The 18,824-nt window shown below is 43.0% G+C and overlaps 1 protein-coding gene across 1 annotated transcript; it reads right to left on the minus strand.

The window, feature by feature from the left end:
* Window positions 1–3,209: 3,209 nt before the first annotated feature.
* On the minus strand, window positions 3,210–11,475 carry LOC110509590 (protein phosphatase 1 regulatory subunit 26). The gene is made up of 2 exons (XM_021590572.2): window positions 11,301–11,475; window positions 3,210–8,393 (listed from the first exon to the last, which is right to left on the minus strand). Exon 2 carries the CDS (start codon window positions 8,320–8,322, stop codon window positions 4,639–4,641), a length of 3,684 nt encoding a protein of 1,227 aa, XP_021446247.2. The 5' UTR covers window positions 8,323–8,393; window positions 11,301–11,475; the 3' UTR covers window positions 3,210–4,638.
* Window positions 11,476–18,824: the final 7,349 nt, after the last annotated feature.

Here is an 18,824-nt window from a genome sequence, read left to right on the forward strand (position 1 = left end):
TAATCATGTAATTTCCTACTCCTTTATTTATCTCCTTATTGTACTATTGTGTTATCAACTATGGTAAATATGACAAGATGAGACTGACAAAATGTACCTGGATAGTGGTAGAAATTGGAGCACTCTCTTGACGGGTTTTTTAATCTTGGTCTAATGAAAAAAAGCAACCGAAAGATTCCATTGTCAACAAACCAAGCCAACAAACCCCAATGCATCACAAACCTATTCCAGATAAATCAGAACACACACTAAAGCCCCTTGCACAATGCCCATGCAATACCCAACACATAGACACACCTAGCCAACTCAGTTTCTGTTGGTGTTTGTTTGGCATTGTATGGGCAGTGTGCAACAGGCTTAACTGTTCCTGTATGTCACTGTACCTTTGGCTGCTTTATAGCGACTGCTTTATACGTCAATCCTCTCCTCTTGCTCCTCTCCTCTGTGTTCAGTGCTATGTAAGGGCTGAGCTCGACACCAGGGTCAATGGCGCTGGATAGAGACCTGGGGCAAGGTAGGGGAAGTAGCATCAGTGCATGTTTAAGACTGGCTACATTGCAGCCGGCAACAGCAGACTGACTGACCTACACATCACCCTACATCTTCAATGACTACTCATTAGAATTTGGAGATCAGACAATCTGCTCAAGAATAATCGAACACAGCCTAATTTCCACACTCTTTAAAACAGTGACTGCTTATGCACTACACATTATGAAAAGTATGATCATATCCTTCTCAATCTCAACATTAGAGAAATCGAAATAGTCAGGCCGCAGAACAGAATTGCATGCGGTTTGCCAGAGGGAAATGATAAGAGATCAAGCAGAGACCTTGGAGTTTCTCAATCATGTCTTCCAATCGGTCTGTCTGATGAAAATGTTTCTGGGCCCAAGGTACTGCTGTACTAATCACCGCTGAGTAACTTTGATTTGATACGATAATGAAAGGAGATGTAGGAGGAGACTGAGGCCTTTAACATTAGCTAAACGAGTCATGTACATGGACAATATAGCAAGGGTTACATACAGTGCCTTCAGAAAGTATTAGCAATACTTTGTATTGTCTGGCACTGGCCTACACACAATGCCCCATAATGTCAAAGTGGAATTGTGTTTTAATGTCTACACAGTAACTAAAATTAAAAAGCTGAAATGTCTTGGGTCAATAGGTATTCAACCCCTTTCATATCGCAAGCCTAAATAAGTTCAGGAGTAAAAATGTGCTTAACAAGTCACATAATAAGATGCATGGACTGACTCTGTGTGCAATAATAGTGTTTAACATGATTACTACCTCATCTCTGTACCCCACACATAAAATGATCTGTAAGGTCCCTCAGTCAAGCAGTGAATTTCAAACACAGATTCAATCACAAACACCAGCAAGCTTTTCCTATGCCTCGCAAAGAAGGGCACCTATTGGTAGCTGGGTAAATAAAGCACACATTGAATATATCCCTTCGAGCATGGTGAAGTTATTAATTACACTTTGAATGGTATATCAATACACCCAGTCATTACAAAGATACAGGCGTCCTTCCTAACTCAGTTGCCGGAGAGGAAGGAAACTACTCAAGGATTTCACCATGAGGTCAATGGTGACTTTAAAAAAGTTATGGCGTTTAATGGCTGTGATCGGAAAAAACTGAGGACGGATCAACAACATTGTAGTTACTCCACAATACTAACCTAATTGATAGATTGAAAAGAAGGAAGCCTGTACCGAATAAAAATATTCCAAAACATGCATCCTGTTTGCAACAAGGCACTAAATTAATACAGAAACAAATGTGGCAAAGCAATTAACTTTTTGTCCTGAATATAAAATGTTATAAAATCCAATACAACACATTACTGATTACCACTCCATATTTTCAAACATACTGGTGGCTGTATCATGTTATGGGTATACTTGCAATTGTTAAGGACTGTGATGTTTTTCAGGATACAAAAAAAAACAGAATGGAGCTAAGAACAGGCAAAATCCCAGAGGAAAACCTGCTTGAGTCTGCTTTCCACCAGACACTGGGAGATTAATTCCCCTTTCAGCAGGACAATAACCTAAAACACAAGGCCAAATCTACATTCAAGTTGCTTACCAAGAAGACAGTGTTACTGAGTGACCGTGTTAGTTTTGACTTTAATCTGCTTGACAATCTATGGCAAGACCTGCAAATGGTTGTCTAGTAATGATCAACCACCAATTTGACTGAGGTTGAAGAATTTTGAAAAGAATAATGGGCAAATATTGCACAATCCTGGTGTGGAAAGCTCTTAGACTTAAGACGTCAGCATGCTTCAGTTCGGGTGGTGCCTAGCCGAACGGAACGAGTCTGCTCGCATACTCCCTTTAAAGACCTTTGCTTGTATAATGAGAAAAAAGTGGCAATAGTACTGTTTGTCGATTTTGAGAAGCGGTAAACAGTACACACTTCCTCAAAATAGTATGTATTAATCTAAGATAACTCAAGAAATCTGTCATTACTTTCAACGTTTTTGCCCAGGAGATTTTAGTTGCGCAATTGTACATCTAAAATGTTTGGTGCAGGACCGTAGACTTCAGCCCCAAACTTTGTCTTGCCTCCACCCAAAAAATTGTGGGCTTGAACAGCAGCCCCCCCCCCCCCAAAAAAGTCACAAAATGTCATCATAATATTTGCATGAACTCTTTCGAACTGTTTTGGCTGGGAAGCATGCCTTTACCCAGGAAGACTCACAGCTGTAGTCGCTGCCAAAGGTGCTTCGACAAAGTATTGACTCAGGGGTGTGAATACTTAAGTGATATTTCAATAAATTTGCAAAAATGTCTAAAACCATTATGGGGTATTTTGTGTTTGAATTCAGGCTGTAACACAACATGTGGAATAAGTCACAGGGTATGAATACTTTCTGAAGGCACTGTAGACATGGCTGTTTAACAGCAATCCACATTCCTTGAGGGGCAAGTGTCCTGAGGAGTAACAGCTGGTAGGTAGGTACATCTTGAAGAGCTCTTCTGTGACGTATGCATGGTCCATCTCGGTTGAGCAATAATCAAATTATGATTCTTATATTGTTGAGGCCACATTTTCATTTTAAACTATATATTAAAAAAATACCATATGATTGTCTTTTGACATTTTCTCATTGGTTCACAATTACATGCGCACGCACACACTCATATTGACCATATCAATCTTGAATTGTTAAATCAGATAGAGGCACCACTGTTGTTGAAATTCACTCTTTATTATACAGTTGCACTTTAAAGATACAGTCAAAGTATCCTTCTGACAGGGAAAACCGGTGAAAGTTCAATTTTTGCAAAATATTTATGAAAACTGGCGATGCACAGCATGTTCAGTAAGTATTTTTTCCTCCTTTTTTCCCCATAAACAAAAATAAATAACATTCTTTTCACATATGAAAATTCAAGAAAACTACTGGAACATAAAACAAGCAAACAAAGAAAGAAAAGAAAGAAAGAAAAACCACACCAAATGGCAAGTGGAGAAATCCGAAGAGCCCGATGAGTTTGTGTGTGCTGTTGACAGCTTGTGAGCGGGAGATGAACCATTGATATGGGCAATGTGCCTATGATTGTCCTCTTTACAATCTCTTCATGATAGGCCACAAATTCAGAAAGCATTTGTATATTTTCAGACACAAAACAGAGCAAATATCGCTTTTGCCAATTTAACCGCTGCTGACAGGATCCTTCAGAACAGAAACGTAGCTTATGGTAAGGGCTTGTTATGAGAATGATACTTTTTGTTTCCGTGCGTTTGTGTCATTAAAATGGGGAAGACTGTTAGAATGCACAGGGAAGATTTTAGTCTATTAAAACATTACAAAGAGGGAAAGGGAACACAGACACACACACGGGAATATTAGGCTAGTTGAATGCAGAGTATGAAGTAAGCCATTCATCCATGGAGCTACAAAACACTTCTACCTCACTTGCTCCCTGTTGTCTTTATAATTCTGTATTTGACCTAACATTTTATAGTACTAGTGTAGTATTTTAGTGGTTAGGTCTATATATTTGATAGGGTTTGAAAGTTTTTTTAAATGTCAAGGGAGACAAAAATAACCAGTTCCTGTATTAAATGACCAGACACACACAACTGTGAGGCAATATCATTCACAATGGATTTTTTTTTTAACTGACTTCGTTGACTTACTGTGTGAGGTGAAGAAAAACGGACTGAGAAGCTCAGCATATTAGGGGTGGTGACAATCAGAAATCAGACATCCAGTGGAGTGCTGTGCATTGGTGGTATGAGCCTTCATGCACGGGGCTCGTTGTTTCAGGGTGGTGATTGATATTGCTTTTAAGAGCTTGAATGATAAGAACGTAACAGAAAATGGAATCTCACAGAACAAATGAAAAAAAAAAAAGGTAGGTTTGTCTTAAATCCTTGATGACATTGTGTTATAGTATTTTAAATAGATGTATAAAATGTACAAACATATAAAAATAAGCTTTGCACTATGCTCATTTTGTGTATCAACAAACAAACTATCCCTTGGAACCGTCAAATGAACGAATGCACATGATTTCCACTAGGAAGGAGGGCACACGCAATAGGTTAAAAAAAAAGACAAAAAAAGGCTATGTGATGCTACTATGTGAAGTTAAGGAAAAAGCCTGAACTTACAAAGTAGGAAAGCCCTGCTTCTTCTCTGGGCTCGTCCTCTCGTCTGACTCGCTGACATCTGTCTCATCTACACACTCCTCCTCTCCTTGTCTTTCTATCTGCTCTCCTCCTCTCTCCTCTGGCTTTCTGCCCTCCCTTTCTTTTTCCTTCTCTCCTGCTGGCAAGTCACTTCTCCTTTCCTTCTTTCCCTCAATCACTGTCACCTCCCTGCTCCTGACTTGTACATGATTGGTCTCGTTCTCAGACAGTTCGACAAACGTGGTCTGGTTCTTGGCCACGTGTACCACGCTGCTCTCCGACGGCCCTGGGGTCAGGGTTGGAGGTTGACCCCAGCGGCTGCCCGGCCCTGACCCATGACCCTGGAGGAAGTACCTCCCAGACGGCCCCGTCTCCACAGGTCTCCTGGTTAGGCTTGGGAATGGAGAGCTGAAGACGGCTGTCTCTGAGGATGAGGGGCAGTGGAAAGGAACCAGTGGTGATTTGATGATCCTCCCAATCCGTACAACATCAGGACAGGTGGAGACAGGTGTGTCCAATGCAGGTGCAGGCTCAGCTCTCCTTCTATGTTGATAGATACTGGCTGGTACTCCACACTGATACGCATGCGTGGTGGCTGTCTTCTCACCAAAACTAGGTGAGCTGTACTGGAATGGGTTCCGGTTATGGATCTTCTCTTTTGTCTCAGTGGGGGGGAACGCTTGGCTCTTAAGCCACTGCTCTGAGTCAGTCCTGGGCAAGTGGGTGCTGGGGCTTGGAGATGACCTGTGGCTGTGACCCCTTGCCATCTCTGAGCTGGCATACTGGTGGGCATTACCGCTTCCTGAACCCAAACTCCTCTTGTCAGCTCTGGCAGCCCCAGCGCCATCAGCAGGCTCCAGGGCTGTAGGATAGGAGCTGGGGGTGAGGGCTGAAAGGAGGCACGATCCCCTGGCTGTTCCTAGGACGGAGGTGGGGTTTCCTGGGGGTGTGTTGGGAAAGACTCCTCTGTCCAGAACTCCTCTCTGCTCAGAACTGCTCTGACGAGGCGGGTCAGGGAATTGGGTAACATCCATTCTTGGAATATCAGCCAGCTGGTTTTCCGTTTTGATGCTTTTCTCTGTGAGAGGGATTGTAGTTTTGCCCTTGCCGTTCCCAATCTCCTTTCCATCTCCCGTGGTCCCTGCGGTAGTAGAAACTTTAGCCTTTTCCGCCAGGAACTTTCTGATCTCCTGTTCAATGCTGTCGTCGCTGTCCACTGAACTACTATCTTCCTTTATCTGAAACACCCCTGAGTCATTAACTCCCGACAAGCATTCTACACATTTTGTCCCTTCAGACCGGTCTGTCTCATATGCCTGGTTAAGGGGCTCTTTCTTCTTATTGCTCTGTGGATGCTTTGACACATTCTTACTCACTTTGCACTTCTCTCTGTTGTCGTTGCCACTTTGGGCTGTAGTAGTAGTAGTGACTTTAAGGGTCGTTTTCAAAAGACTGCTGGTCTTGGGCTCAGACTCCGTTCTGAGCTTCTTTAGCGGTGATGCTGTTTTTCTAGACAAATACTCATCATCCTTGAGGCCCTTCCTTGACTTCAACTTCATATCTCTAGTCTTCTTTTTCAACTTCTTCTTGGTCTTGAGCAAATCTTTTATTGCAGTGTCCAGGTCTTCGTCACTGTCCAGTGAGCTACTCTTCTCTCCACTCTGTTCCCTCCTCCTCTCTGAGCCCTTCACTGATTTCACTGGGGCTTTCTTCAGGGACGACAAGGATGAGCCTGACCCTCTGTCATGCTCAGTCAAGGGTTTTGTGACGGCCTCTTCTTTCATTCCGAGATCAGTCTCTCGTTCCTCCTTGGAACCGTTCCTGCTGCCGCCTTCCTCTTTGCTCTTTCTTCTCTGCGTCAAAGACAGCCTCAGTGTTTTCTTCTGGGCCAGACTCAGTTTGGTGTTTTTCTCTGGTTCAGTCGTAGTGTTAGTTCCACCCTGACTTGTAGTACCAACAGCTGAACCAGGCAACAGTTTGTGCATTTGGGCCTTCTGCTCGAGAAACTTCCGGATTTCCTGTTCGATCCCCTCCTCACTGTCAACGGAGCTCTCATCATCACTTTTATTATTATCATCATCAGGACAGTTTGTGGAGATGAGGAGGGAAGTGGTGGACTCTGTGGAACTGCTGTTGATATTGATAAGGTCCGCTGCGTTAGGGTTAAAGGCCTCTGGAATTTTAATGACAGCTTTAGAGATATCCAGAATGGCTTCAGCACACATCAGCTCAGCTGTGGTGGTAGTGATGGTGTTCACCTTCAGGGTGGCTGGGCCTGGGGTGGTGTGCTGCTCCTGCTCCCTCTCTCGCAGGGGCTCCACATGAGTCAACAGGAGGAGGCCGTTCCCCTGGGGACAGCTAGCTGCTAATCTTGTCTTGATAAGAGATAGTGAGGAACCTGGAGTTTGGGAGGGTAGATAGGATTTTACATCCCTAGTCTCAGGTTTCTTCTTTTTATTTTTAGACAGTTTGTGTTTTTTCATGGCCCCTGCTGGAGAGCTGATGCTCTCTGGACAGTACAGGGAAGCGGCTGCTTTACTGACTTGCTTATGTTTAGGGGGTAGAGATAGAGAGAGTTTGGGGAGACTCTTTTTCTCTTTCTGCTTCTCCAGCTGGTAGTGGCGGATAGCCTCCTCAATTCCGTCATCGCTGCTGCTGGAGTCGGACTCCTCTTTGAGGAGAAGAAGGGGCTTGGAGGACTGTCTGCCTCCTCCTTCATGTCTCTCTCTTTTCTTCTCCTGCTGGTAGCGTTGAATAGCCTCCTCTATACCGTCATCACTACTGCTGTCACTGTCAGACAAGTGTTCCTCCACTGCTTTCACCAAGGGACACTTCAGTTTGCCAGAAAGAGGGTTCGAAATAGAGGGGCCTCTCTTCCGTTCGAAAGAAGACAGTTTTTGGACCACCGCTGCTTTGCTTGTTGTGCCCAATTTCTTAAAGGGATTCTCTTTGCAGGTGGGTGTCTTACTTTTTACACGTTTTTTCATGGCTGGGGGTGTGGTGTCCTGCGTTTCTGTTTTGACACTTTTTGGGACCTGGTTGCTGGCAGTTAAAACCTTATTGCTGTCAGATTGTGGTTTGGGAGGTTCTGGAACGGTTGGAGGAGGCTCCCTCCGCGGCATCTTGGGTGGCTGTAGAATATTAGTGGATGGCTCTGGCTCGGCCTTGCGTTTGTGGTCGTCCTTTTCCTTCAGGTACTCCTGTATGGCCTCCTCGATCCCTCTATCCACAGAGTCATCGCTGTCAGAACTCTGACTCTCCGAATCAACATTTGAGGAAACTTCTGGCACTGCCAGCAAGTTATTAATGTCAGTGGCAGGAAGAAGTCCTCTGAATTTGGGCCCCACCACCACAGGAAGCCCCCTCCGGGCCTTGAAGCCCTGGCCCTGGGAGCCGCGGGCTCCGACATCCTGTCCTGGTTGTCCTGACAGCACCTGGTTCCCCTCCGTCTCATTGCCCATGTCGAGTGAGGAATGGGTGCTCCTTAGGCTCTCTATGATCATCTGGACCTTCTCTGGGATGGGTGTTCCAGTGGTGGACAAGTCGCTGTCAGAGTCATTGAAGCAGATGGGCAGACCGCTAAAGCCTCCGGGTGGACCGCCGCATGATGACTTCCATTCTGTGTGAATAGCCGCAACTGGAGGCACGTTCATCAAGTACATTCTAGTGTGGTGCTGGGGTGGGTGGGAGCATGGGAGCACATCTGCCTCTGACAATACTCACATTTTTACATCTGAAACAAAGAGAGAAACGAGAGGGGCTCAAAATACAGCTTTTGTATGCATGTCATACAACATTCTTTATATACAGTTGAGGTCAGAAGTTTACATACACCTTAGCCAAATACATTTAAAACACAGTTTCACAATTCCTTACATTTAATCCTAGTAAGAAGGTCCTGTCTTTAGGTCAGTTAGGATCACCACTTTATTTTAAGCATGTGAAATGTCAGAATAATAGTAGAGAGAATGATTTATTTCAGCTTTTATTTCTTTCATCACAGTCCCAGTGGGTCAGAAGTTTACATACACTCAATTAGTATTTGGTAGCATTGTCTTTACATTGTTTAACTTGGGTCAAACGTTTTGGGTAGCCTGTCACAAGCTTCCCACAATAAGTGGGAAGTGGGTGAATTTTGGCCCATTCCTCCTGACAGAGCTGGTGTAACTGAGTCAGGATTGTAGGCCTCCTTGCTCACACATGCTTTTTCAGATCTGCCCACAAATGTTCTAAGGGATTGAGGTCAGGACTTTGTGAAGGCCACTCCAATACCTTGACTTTGTTGTCCTTAAGTAATTTTGCCACAACTTTGGAAGTATGCTTAGGGTTATTGTCCATTTGGAAGACCCATTTGCGACCAAGCTTTAACTTCCTGACTGAGATCTTGAGATGTTGCTTCAATATATCCACATAATTTTCCTGACTCCTGATGCCATCTATTTTGTGAAGTGCACCAGTCCCTCCTGTAGCAAAGCACCACCACAACATTAAGCTGCCACCCCCGTGCTTCACAGTTGAGATGGTGTTCTCCGACTTGCAATCCTCCCCCTTTTTCCTCCAAACATAACAATGGTCATTATGGCCAAACAGTTATATTTTTGTTTCATCAGACCAGAGGACATTTCTCCAAAAAGTATGAACTTCGTCTTGATGTGCAGTTGCAAACCGTAGTCTGGCTTTTTTATGGCGGTTTTGGAGCAGTGGCTTCTTCCTTGCTGAGCGGCCTTTCAGGTTGTCGATATAGGACTCGTTTTACTGTGGATATAGATATTTTCTACCCGTTTCCTCCAGCATCTTCACAAGGTCCTTTGCTGTTCTTCTGGGATTGATTTGCACTTGTCGCACCAAAGTACATTCATCTCAAGGAGACAGAACGCGTCTCCTTCTTGAGCGGTATGACGGCTGCGTGGTCCCATTGTGTTTATACTTGCGTACTATTGTTTGTGCAGATGAACGTGGTACCTTCAGGCGTTTGGAAATTGCTCCCAAGGATGAACCAGACTTGTGGAGGTCTACAATTTTTTTCCTGAGGTATTGGCTGATTTCTTTTGATATGCCCATGATGTCAAGCAAAGAGGCACGGGGTTTGAAGGTAGGCCTAGACATACATCCACAGGTACACCTCCAATTGACTCAAATTATGTGAATTAGCCTATCAGAAGCTTCTAAAGCCATGACATCATTTTCTGGAATTTTCCAAGCGGTTTAAAGTCAGTCAACTTAGTGTATGTAAACTTCTGACCCACTGGAATTGTGATAGTGAATAATAAATGGAATAACCGGTCTGTAAACAATTGTTGGAAAAATGACTTGTGTCATGTACAAAGTAGATGTCCTAACCGATCAAACTATAGTTTGTTAACAAGACATTTGTGGAGTGGTTAAAAAACGAGTTTTAATGACTCTAACCTACATGTATGTAACCTTCCGACTTCAACTGTATATTGTTCAGATAGTCACTGTAAGCTATAGGCTATCATCATTGTATTTTGACTATGGACCTATAAAAAGGACTACATCACATTTATGCTGAAATGCTCCTTTATTGAAGATCATGATTATTACAATGCTTTTTAGAGCTACAGCAATGCAGTAAGGGCATAGGCCTAAATTGGCAACAAAAAAAAAAACACCCAAATCTGCCAGAATATGAATTGCTTATAATTTAACTCAACCAATTAGGGTTATTCTACAGACTATGGCATGCACAAATACACTGTATTAAACTAGCAGCAGGTGGAGGGGCGGTAATGTGTAGCGCGATACTCAAACCCGCCATACTGTATCACCCACTGTCTGAAGCCTACCAATGAATGATAAACAACGTTGCCGACTTCCAAGGCTGCAGTAAACCGCCGAGGAAGGGCCGCAAGCTCGGAGAAGACCAAGCCTAGGCTACTGTTTAATTAAATAACACTTCACAAAAACGCCAATATCATGGGATACACGAATAGAACTGGGTTATGAGTCAATGTACAGCCAGTGTATGACGGTAGAAAGTCAAAATAGACGACAATCTGTCCAAATTATGATGGCCATCAATATCATCATACATAATTTAACACGACTTCACACTGGATCCAAAAATTATTTGTTAAAATTGAACTTTACCTGTGACAACATTAACTTAGTCTGCATAAGGCTATACCTGATAAATAGGACGGTTTTCTTTCCAACAAAATCATTCACGTACGTCGAGGGCATTCTCTCCGTACCTCAATACATCGGTTGTCGCAACGCCACCCCCGGCAGTCCCCGTATCCCTCTAGCGGCCCAGGCTGCACTTATGGCCGGTGTGTATCACTAGGAGACACCGCAGACCAACCAATGTTCCTTCGCTACCCGGCCACTGATCTTCCAAACATTCACTTTACGTTGTCATCTTCTCAACGGACACGGGTTACTCGACAATATGCTTTCTCACTAACAACGATATTCATTTAAAAATGTATAAAACAGGCGGGATTGGGAAATCTCATTGAACCTATTCGTTGTCTTGAGAAATAAGATACTTGCGGGCCTCTTCTGAACAACCGGCATTTTTCTGCGAAGAAAACCTTTGTATTGTGCTCCTCAACAACCTCTGTAGTCACACGGAACTGTCGTTGTCGGCACAAGATATATCAGGACATCAACTTACCTGGTTATGGTTGAATCGCTCGTACGCTTTAAATGTCCACCAGTTTCGCTGGTTTTCCTAGTAGCTATTAGCTAATTCTATAGATTTCAGCAGTATTCACACACAGAACTGACACAAGCAAACAGTGCACGGTCTCTAGCACCCCTTCCTCTCCACCTCGGTCAGCTTTTTATTTTAAAGGAACAGTAAAGGAACATAGCCTAACTCTCAAAGTTGACCAATGACTGTAAGGACTATGTTAGCTTATGTAACAGCTCCTCCTGATATTACACTACAAACCATTTTTTATTCAGATTGAATTGATATGGACAGATGAGACATTAAACAGGGAGGCCTAATTTAATTATAGTATGATTTTACAAATGATATCCACAGAGGGGTTGACTGTTTAGCATGCACAACTTATGGTGTAAAATGTATGGCGTTGGCTTGGGTTGTTGACAACGTGTATGCTATATTTTGTCTCCCAATGTTTATTGAAAACATAAATAAATTGGCACGATGAGCACTTGTTGACTCTCAAATAGATCGTTAAAGTTGTTGGTTAGCTAGCTAAAAAATGTTTTGCCATATTAGCATAGACTTGACACCAGTCAAAACACCTCAAAACAAGACATGGTAGATATCAATAACAAGATAAAACGGTCTGAAACGAGCCACCTACGATTCCCCACATTGCAGATTTTTGTAATTGTTGCTACCTGCTGCTATCATGCAGAATCACAACAACAACACGCTGACTTCTGCCCCATGGAAGAGTGCACGATGTACTTACATTTTAAGAAATATTGTGGCTAATTATATTTTGTAATAATTACACCTTCTTCAATGTGAAAAGCACATCACAACACCTCAAGTTAAAAAGTAAATAATCATAATAGTATGATAAATTGACTCCACTTTTATTCCAACAAAGCTGCAGGGTCAAACATTATACAATTATACATTCAGTGCAATTCAAAGTAGTAATAGTAGCCTAATAGAAAGTAATGGTCAATCCTTGATTTTTATAATTCATAAAAAAATGGAAATATGTAATGTCTATTATGTTCCATGCATTTACTCTAGGTTGTTGAAGGTACAGTAGAAGAATACTACATTACTCATCTCATATGTATATACTGTACTCTATACCATCTACTGCATCTTGCCATCTTGATGTAATGTATCACTAGCCACTTTAAACAATGCCACTTTATGTAATGTTTTCATACCCTACATTACTCATCTCATATGTATACACTGTACTCTATACCATCTACTGCATCTTGCCTATGCCGTTCGGGCATTACTCATTCATATATTTTTATGTACATATTCGTATTCATTCCTTTACACTTGTGTGTGTATAAGGTAGTTGTTGTGAAATTGTTAGGTTATATTACTTGTTAGATATTACTGCATGGTCGGAACTAGAAGCACAAGCATTTCGCTAGACTCACAATTAACATCTGATAACCATGTGTATGTGACAAATAAATTTGATTTGATTAGATTTTTATACTATACATATTTTGTATCTGCAGTTGTTTCAAATGCCACAAGATGGTGCTATATGCAAACATAAAACATATCTTATTTTCTTCTCATCCGCTCCCCTCTCCTCCCCTCTCCTCACCTCTCCCCTTCCTCTCTTTTCTCACCCTTTTTTCACCCCTCTCTCTTTCTATCTCTCCTCCAGCTCTTCTCACTTCCCTCTCTTCCCACCTTTCCTCATATCTCCTCTGTTTTTCTTACTCCATCTTCTCACCACACTCTCTTCCTCAGGTGCAGTTTCACCTCATGTTCAAAATACTGATTCTTCTAGTCTCATTTAGTTTCTTTCAGCTATTTCTTAATGTCTGTCTGCTTGTCTTTCTCTCTGGGTGCATCCCAATAATCTCTCCTTCTTTGTGACGTGAACACTTGTTCACTACTCTGCACACATTTAGAAGTATTTGATTGGTGTAGGCATGGTCTAGACTTGGGGGACTTCCCATACAAATCAAATCAAATTTATTTATATAGCCCTTCGTACATCAGCTGATATCTCAAAGTGCTGTACAGAAACCCAGCCTAAGACCCCAAACAGCAAGCAATGCAGGTGTTGAAGCATGTTGGCTAGGAAAAACTCCCTAGAAAGGCCAAAACCTAGGAAAAAACCTAGAGAGGAAGCAGGCTATGAGGTGTGGCTAGTCCTCTTCTGGCTGTGCCGGGTGGAGATTATAACAGAACATGGCCAAGATGTTCAAATGTTCATAAATAACCAGCATGGTCAAATAATAGGTCTGGGACAGGTAGCACGTCCGGTGAACAGGTCAGGATTCCATAGCCGCAAGCAGAACAGTTGAAACTGGAGCAGCAGCACAGCCAGGTGGACTGGGGACAGCAATGAGTCATCATGCCAGGTAGTCCTGAGGCATGGTCCTAGGGCTCAGGTCCTCTGAGAGAGAAAAAAAGAGAGAAAGAGAGAATTAGAGAGAGCATACTTAAATTCACACAGGACACCGGATAAGACAGGAGAAGTACTCCAGATATGACAAACTGACCCTAGCCCCCCGACACATAAACTACTGCAGCATAAATACTGGAGGCTGAGACAGGAGGGGTCAGGAGACACTGTGGCCCCATCAAATGATACCCCCAGACAGGGCCAAACAGGAAGGATATAACCCCACCCACTTTGCCAAAGCACAGCCCCCACACCACTAGAGGGATAACTTCAACCACCAACTTACTATCCTGAGACAAGGCCGAGTATAGCCCACAAAGATCTCCAGTCATACCAGTCATTTACTTTAAAATCCATGAAGGTAAGCGAACAAGTGCATACTTCAGGAGAAAATAGAGATTATGGGAACAACCCCTCTCTCCTTCTATCCCCTTCCTCCCTCCTTCCTTCCTCCCTCTTTATTAATGACTCACTGGCTGGATACTACTAGCAAAGGAAGGAAACGCTTCCTTGTTGTTTACAGAATGAAAATAAAAAAATAAAAAAACATTGCTATCACCCCTTTGTGAACGGGACCGGCGAGGATATCATGTTACCAAAAGGTGTTCGCTACTCCAAAAATCCCACTCCTCCCACGTGCAAGCATGCACGTAGATCAACAGAGTGGAGCTTGTAGTAACCTTAACATGCTTCTATCACAGTGATTCTCAGTGGAGTCGGTCACTTTCTCTCTTCTCTGTAATTAATCACTTCTGTCTCCTAAATGGCACCCTATTCCCAACAAAGTGCACTACTTAGCCCTCTCGTCAAGTAGTGCACTTTGTAGGGAATAGGGTGACATTTGTGAGGCAGACACTATCTCACACACCAGCTTAAAATATCTTAAAGCTACAGTCTGGGATCTGGGAATCTTTACAGTTCTTAGCCAAAACCCATTGATTCTTGAATACTATAACAAAATATATGCCTCATGACTCATGATATTAGCACAGTCCTTGGATCTAGAGTGATGTCTTTGTATTTGAGAAGGGTTACATTTCCCACCTAAACCCCTTCTCTCAGATGAATACCAAAATAAGTGCCGGCGCTGCAATTTGGCTGAAATACGAATCCCAGATTGTAGCTTTAATGACGACAAATTCCGATTGGTTCCCAGGAACTCAGTAGTGAGTATGTGTCCCAAATGGTAACCTATTCCTTATATAGCGCACTACTTTTGATCAGGGCCCATAGGGAATATGGTGACATTTGGGAAAAAGAGGGCCTGATTAGGGAGTTGGGAGCAGTTTTCTATCTTTAGGCACAGTATGAGGAATGTTTCATATTCAGGTCGAGCAGTTTCTTGAGTTCCACTGTTAGTATCTCCATTTAAAACTTCTCAAAGTCTCCTACCGCCCCAAAAACCTTTACCCCTTCGGTATATTTTCCCGAACTGTGTTTGTGAGATCCACCAAACATTGTATTGATGCAGTCTTAAATAACAAATGGGTATTCTAATACTAAGGCTCATGAATGTTCAGGAGGATGAGCCTTAGTATTAGAATACCCATTTGTTATTTAAGGCTGCATCAATACAATGTTTGGTAGGCCGTCACATTGGATGTAGCAGTGAAGAGGCAGACATATTTTACAAAAAATCTGCTCTAGTCGAGGCGGTTATTAACAAAAGTGGAAAAATAAATAGGCACCAAACATCCAAACATAGGCTACTACTTACAATATTTACAAAATTATAAACAGGATGAAGAGCAACAAGTCATAGCACGGACTTAATCCAGGCCTCAGTAATGCATTTGACCCATAATGCATTTCACCATTAGGCACCATTAGGCACCATTAGGCATAAATTAGCAAGAACATCATTGAATGAAAATATAAATAATAATATAAACTTCAGACAATACACATAAGCTTACATACCAATAGCACTCACTTCAATCAAGGTGCTAAACCATGCTTTAATAAGCTACACATTTCAATGTTTTCCAATCACACTGTCACGCACTGACTGTAGCTTTTTATGTCTTTCATTTTGAGTTGGTCAGGGTGTGATTTGGGTGGGCATTCTATGTTCTTTTTCTATGTGTTTGTATTTCTTTGTTTTGACCGGGTATGGTTCTCAATCAGGGACAGCTGTCTATCGTTGTCTCTGATTGAGAACCATACTTAGGTAGCTTTTCCCCACAGGGTTTTTGTGGGTAGTTGTTTTGTGTCTTTCTGCACCAGACAGACCTGTTTCGGTTTTTGTTCATTCACGTTGTTATTTTTGTTAATCAGTGGTCAGTTCAAATAATAAAGATGAACAAGTACCACGTTGCACCTTGGTCCTCCACTCCTTACAACAGCCGTTACACACACCTGGAGTAGCATGGTGATGATTTAGTCAAATTTGCATTTTTCTCTGCTCTGAATGGGCTCTAGTTAAGGAGTTAAGCTGCTGTGTTTATAAGAATGCAACACACACATTGTTGCAATTTCCATTACTTGTTAGTGTGACACCACAGAAATAATATTTGAGGATAGCATGCCACCAGCATTAATGAATTAATTATTCATTAAATGTATAAATTACATAATGATTAGTTATAAAATGTTTGCTCCTGTGGACTTGTCATTGTTTGTTGACAAGGACGCCCTTGAAAATCCTTGATGGCCGTTAGTGAATTAATGAGTTTGCACATCGAGCAAGAAAACATACATTTATTTTCCTCTCTCGTGGACAGATGACTTTGTTGTAGGTCACTCAGAGACAGATGTGAGAAGGGCTGATTTAGCAAAGTTCCATTTATTTAGCCAAAGTTAGCAAAAAAAATGGTCAAACACACACACACACAAAAGTGACCCTTGGCTGGCTGTGAGGACAGTTTCATGTCAGATAAGAGGCAAAGTGTCTCTTCATCCCACTGTGTGTGTGTTTCACCCCACGGCCCTCTCCTTATGGCTCCTCTCACTGCCCCACAGTGTGATATTGATCGTTGGAGAAAATACAATTAATTTCTCTCACAGCAGGTTGTCTGTTGTGGCCAACTGTCCTTGAGGCCCCCATTTGACTTATTTTAATAGAATATTACACAGGGAGAGGGAGGAAGAGATAGGCAGGGAGGGAGGGAAGGAAGGAGAGAGTAGGAGAGAGTGAAAAAAAGGGAGAGAGAGAGAGAGAGGGAGATATGCCCCCTAAACATGTTACTCTCCAGTGGAAATATTGAGTTGATGGGTTTCTGTCCAAAAAAGTCATGATGCACTTTGTAGTGTATCCAAGACGTTGTCATCTTCCAAGATGGTGTAGCAGTCGGATGTCTGTTTTGTTTGTCTTTTCCCGTCCCGTGTATATATTGTTTTTCTTCGTATATATTTCGTATATATTTTTAATCTCAATTTCCATCTACCGACTGAACATACTCTCCTGCAACTCGCCTCACCCAATGTGGTATGGACCTGCTATTTTTTATACTTTATAACCGGAAACCCTTTCAGAAGCTAGCCAGCTAACACGCTACTAGCTAGCAGTCAGTTAGCCACTGCTAGCGGTCATCACCGTTAACTCGGACACCAGCCAGCCTCAGCCCAGTCAATTCCTACCAGTCTGCACAACGCGATATCAACCCAGAGCATATCAGACTGCTTTTTCTCTACAACATCTCCAGATTCCTACCGCAAGCTCTGAACCTTTACTCCAGATCATCGCAGCTAGCTAGCTGCTATCTGAGTGGCTACTCCTGGCTAACGTCTCTGGCCCGAACAAGAATCAGTTAGCCTAGGCCCATCTACTGGCTAGCCGAAGAGATCCATCAGACATTTCCTGGGCTTCAGTACCTCTTTTGCCAATTGGCCTGGACCCTTTGCTGCCGACACGGAGCCCCGCCGATCCATCACGTCTGGTCTGCTGACATAACCGTGCGAGGGGGTTTCAACAGACTCTTCAGTTGCGACGTCTCCCTGAGGCCGATCTGCTAGCCTGCTAGCCCCGGCCTGCTAAATGTCTGAATCGCCGTGCCTCCAGCTCGCCAAGCTACTCACTGAACCCTATGATCACTCAGCTACACATGCCTCTCCCTAATGTCAATATGCCTTGTCTATTGCTGTTTTGGTAAGTGATTTTTCTCTTATTTCACTGTAGAGCCTCCAGCCCTGCTCAATATGACTTAGCTAGCCCTTTTGTTCCACGCCCCACACATGCGGTGACCTCACCTTTGCCTCTAGAGACAAAACCTCTCTCATCGCCACTCAATGCCAAGGCTTACCTCCACCTACCATACCCTGCATGTACATTATGCCTTGAATCTATTATTCCGCGCCCAGAAATCTGCTCCTTTTACTCTTTGTTCCGAACGCACTAGACGACCAGTTCTTTAAGCCTTTACCGTACTCTTATCTTATTTCTCCTCTGTTCCTCTGGTGATGTAGAGGTTAGCCCAGGCCCTGCAGCCCCCAGCATCACTCCCATTCTCCAGGCGCTCTCATTTGTTGACTTCTGTAACCGTAAAAGCTTTGGTTTCATGCATGTTAACATCAGAAGCCTCCTCCCTAAGTTTGTTTAATTCACTGCTTTAGCACACTCCGCCAACCCGAATGTCCTAGCCATGTCTGAATCCTGGCTTAGGAAGGACACCAAAAATCCTGAAATAACTATAACATTTTCTGACAAGATAGAACTGCCAAAGGGGCGGAGATGCAATCTACTGCAGCAATAGCCTGCAGAGTTCTGTCATACTATCCAGGTCTGTGCCCAAACAATTCAAGCTTCTAATGTTAAAAATCCACCTTTCCAGAAACAAGTCTCTCACCGTTGTCATTTGTTATAGACCCCCTTCAGCCCCCAGCTGTGCCTCATCTTCAGACTTCATACTGTTAGGTGACCTAAACTGGGACATGCGTAACACCCCGGCCATCCTACAATCTAAGATAGATGCCCTCAATCTCACACAAATTATCAAGGAATTTACCAGGTACAACCCTAAATCCGTAAGCATGGGCACCCTCTTAGATATTATCCTGACCAACTTGCCCTCTAAATACACCTCTGCTGTCTTCAACCAGGATCATTCAACTCAGTGATCGTTGCCTTATTGCCTGCGTGCGTAAAGGATCCGCGG

This window comes from Oncorhynchus mykiss, chromosome Y (assembly GCF_013265735.2).
Source record: "Oncorhynchus mykiss isolate Arlee chromosome Y, USDA_OmykA_1.1, whole genome shotgun sequence".
NCBI lineage: Eukaryota > Metazoa > Chordata > Actinopteri > Salmoniformes > Salmonidae > Oncorhynchus > Oncorhynchus mykiss.

What these genes read in the sequence shown, in the direction of transcription:
- LOC110509590 (XM_021590572.2), bottom strand. Translation starts at nt 8,322, where the DNA reads ATGTACTTGATGAACGTGCCTCCAGTTGCGGCTATTCACACAGAATGG.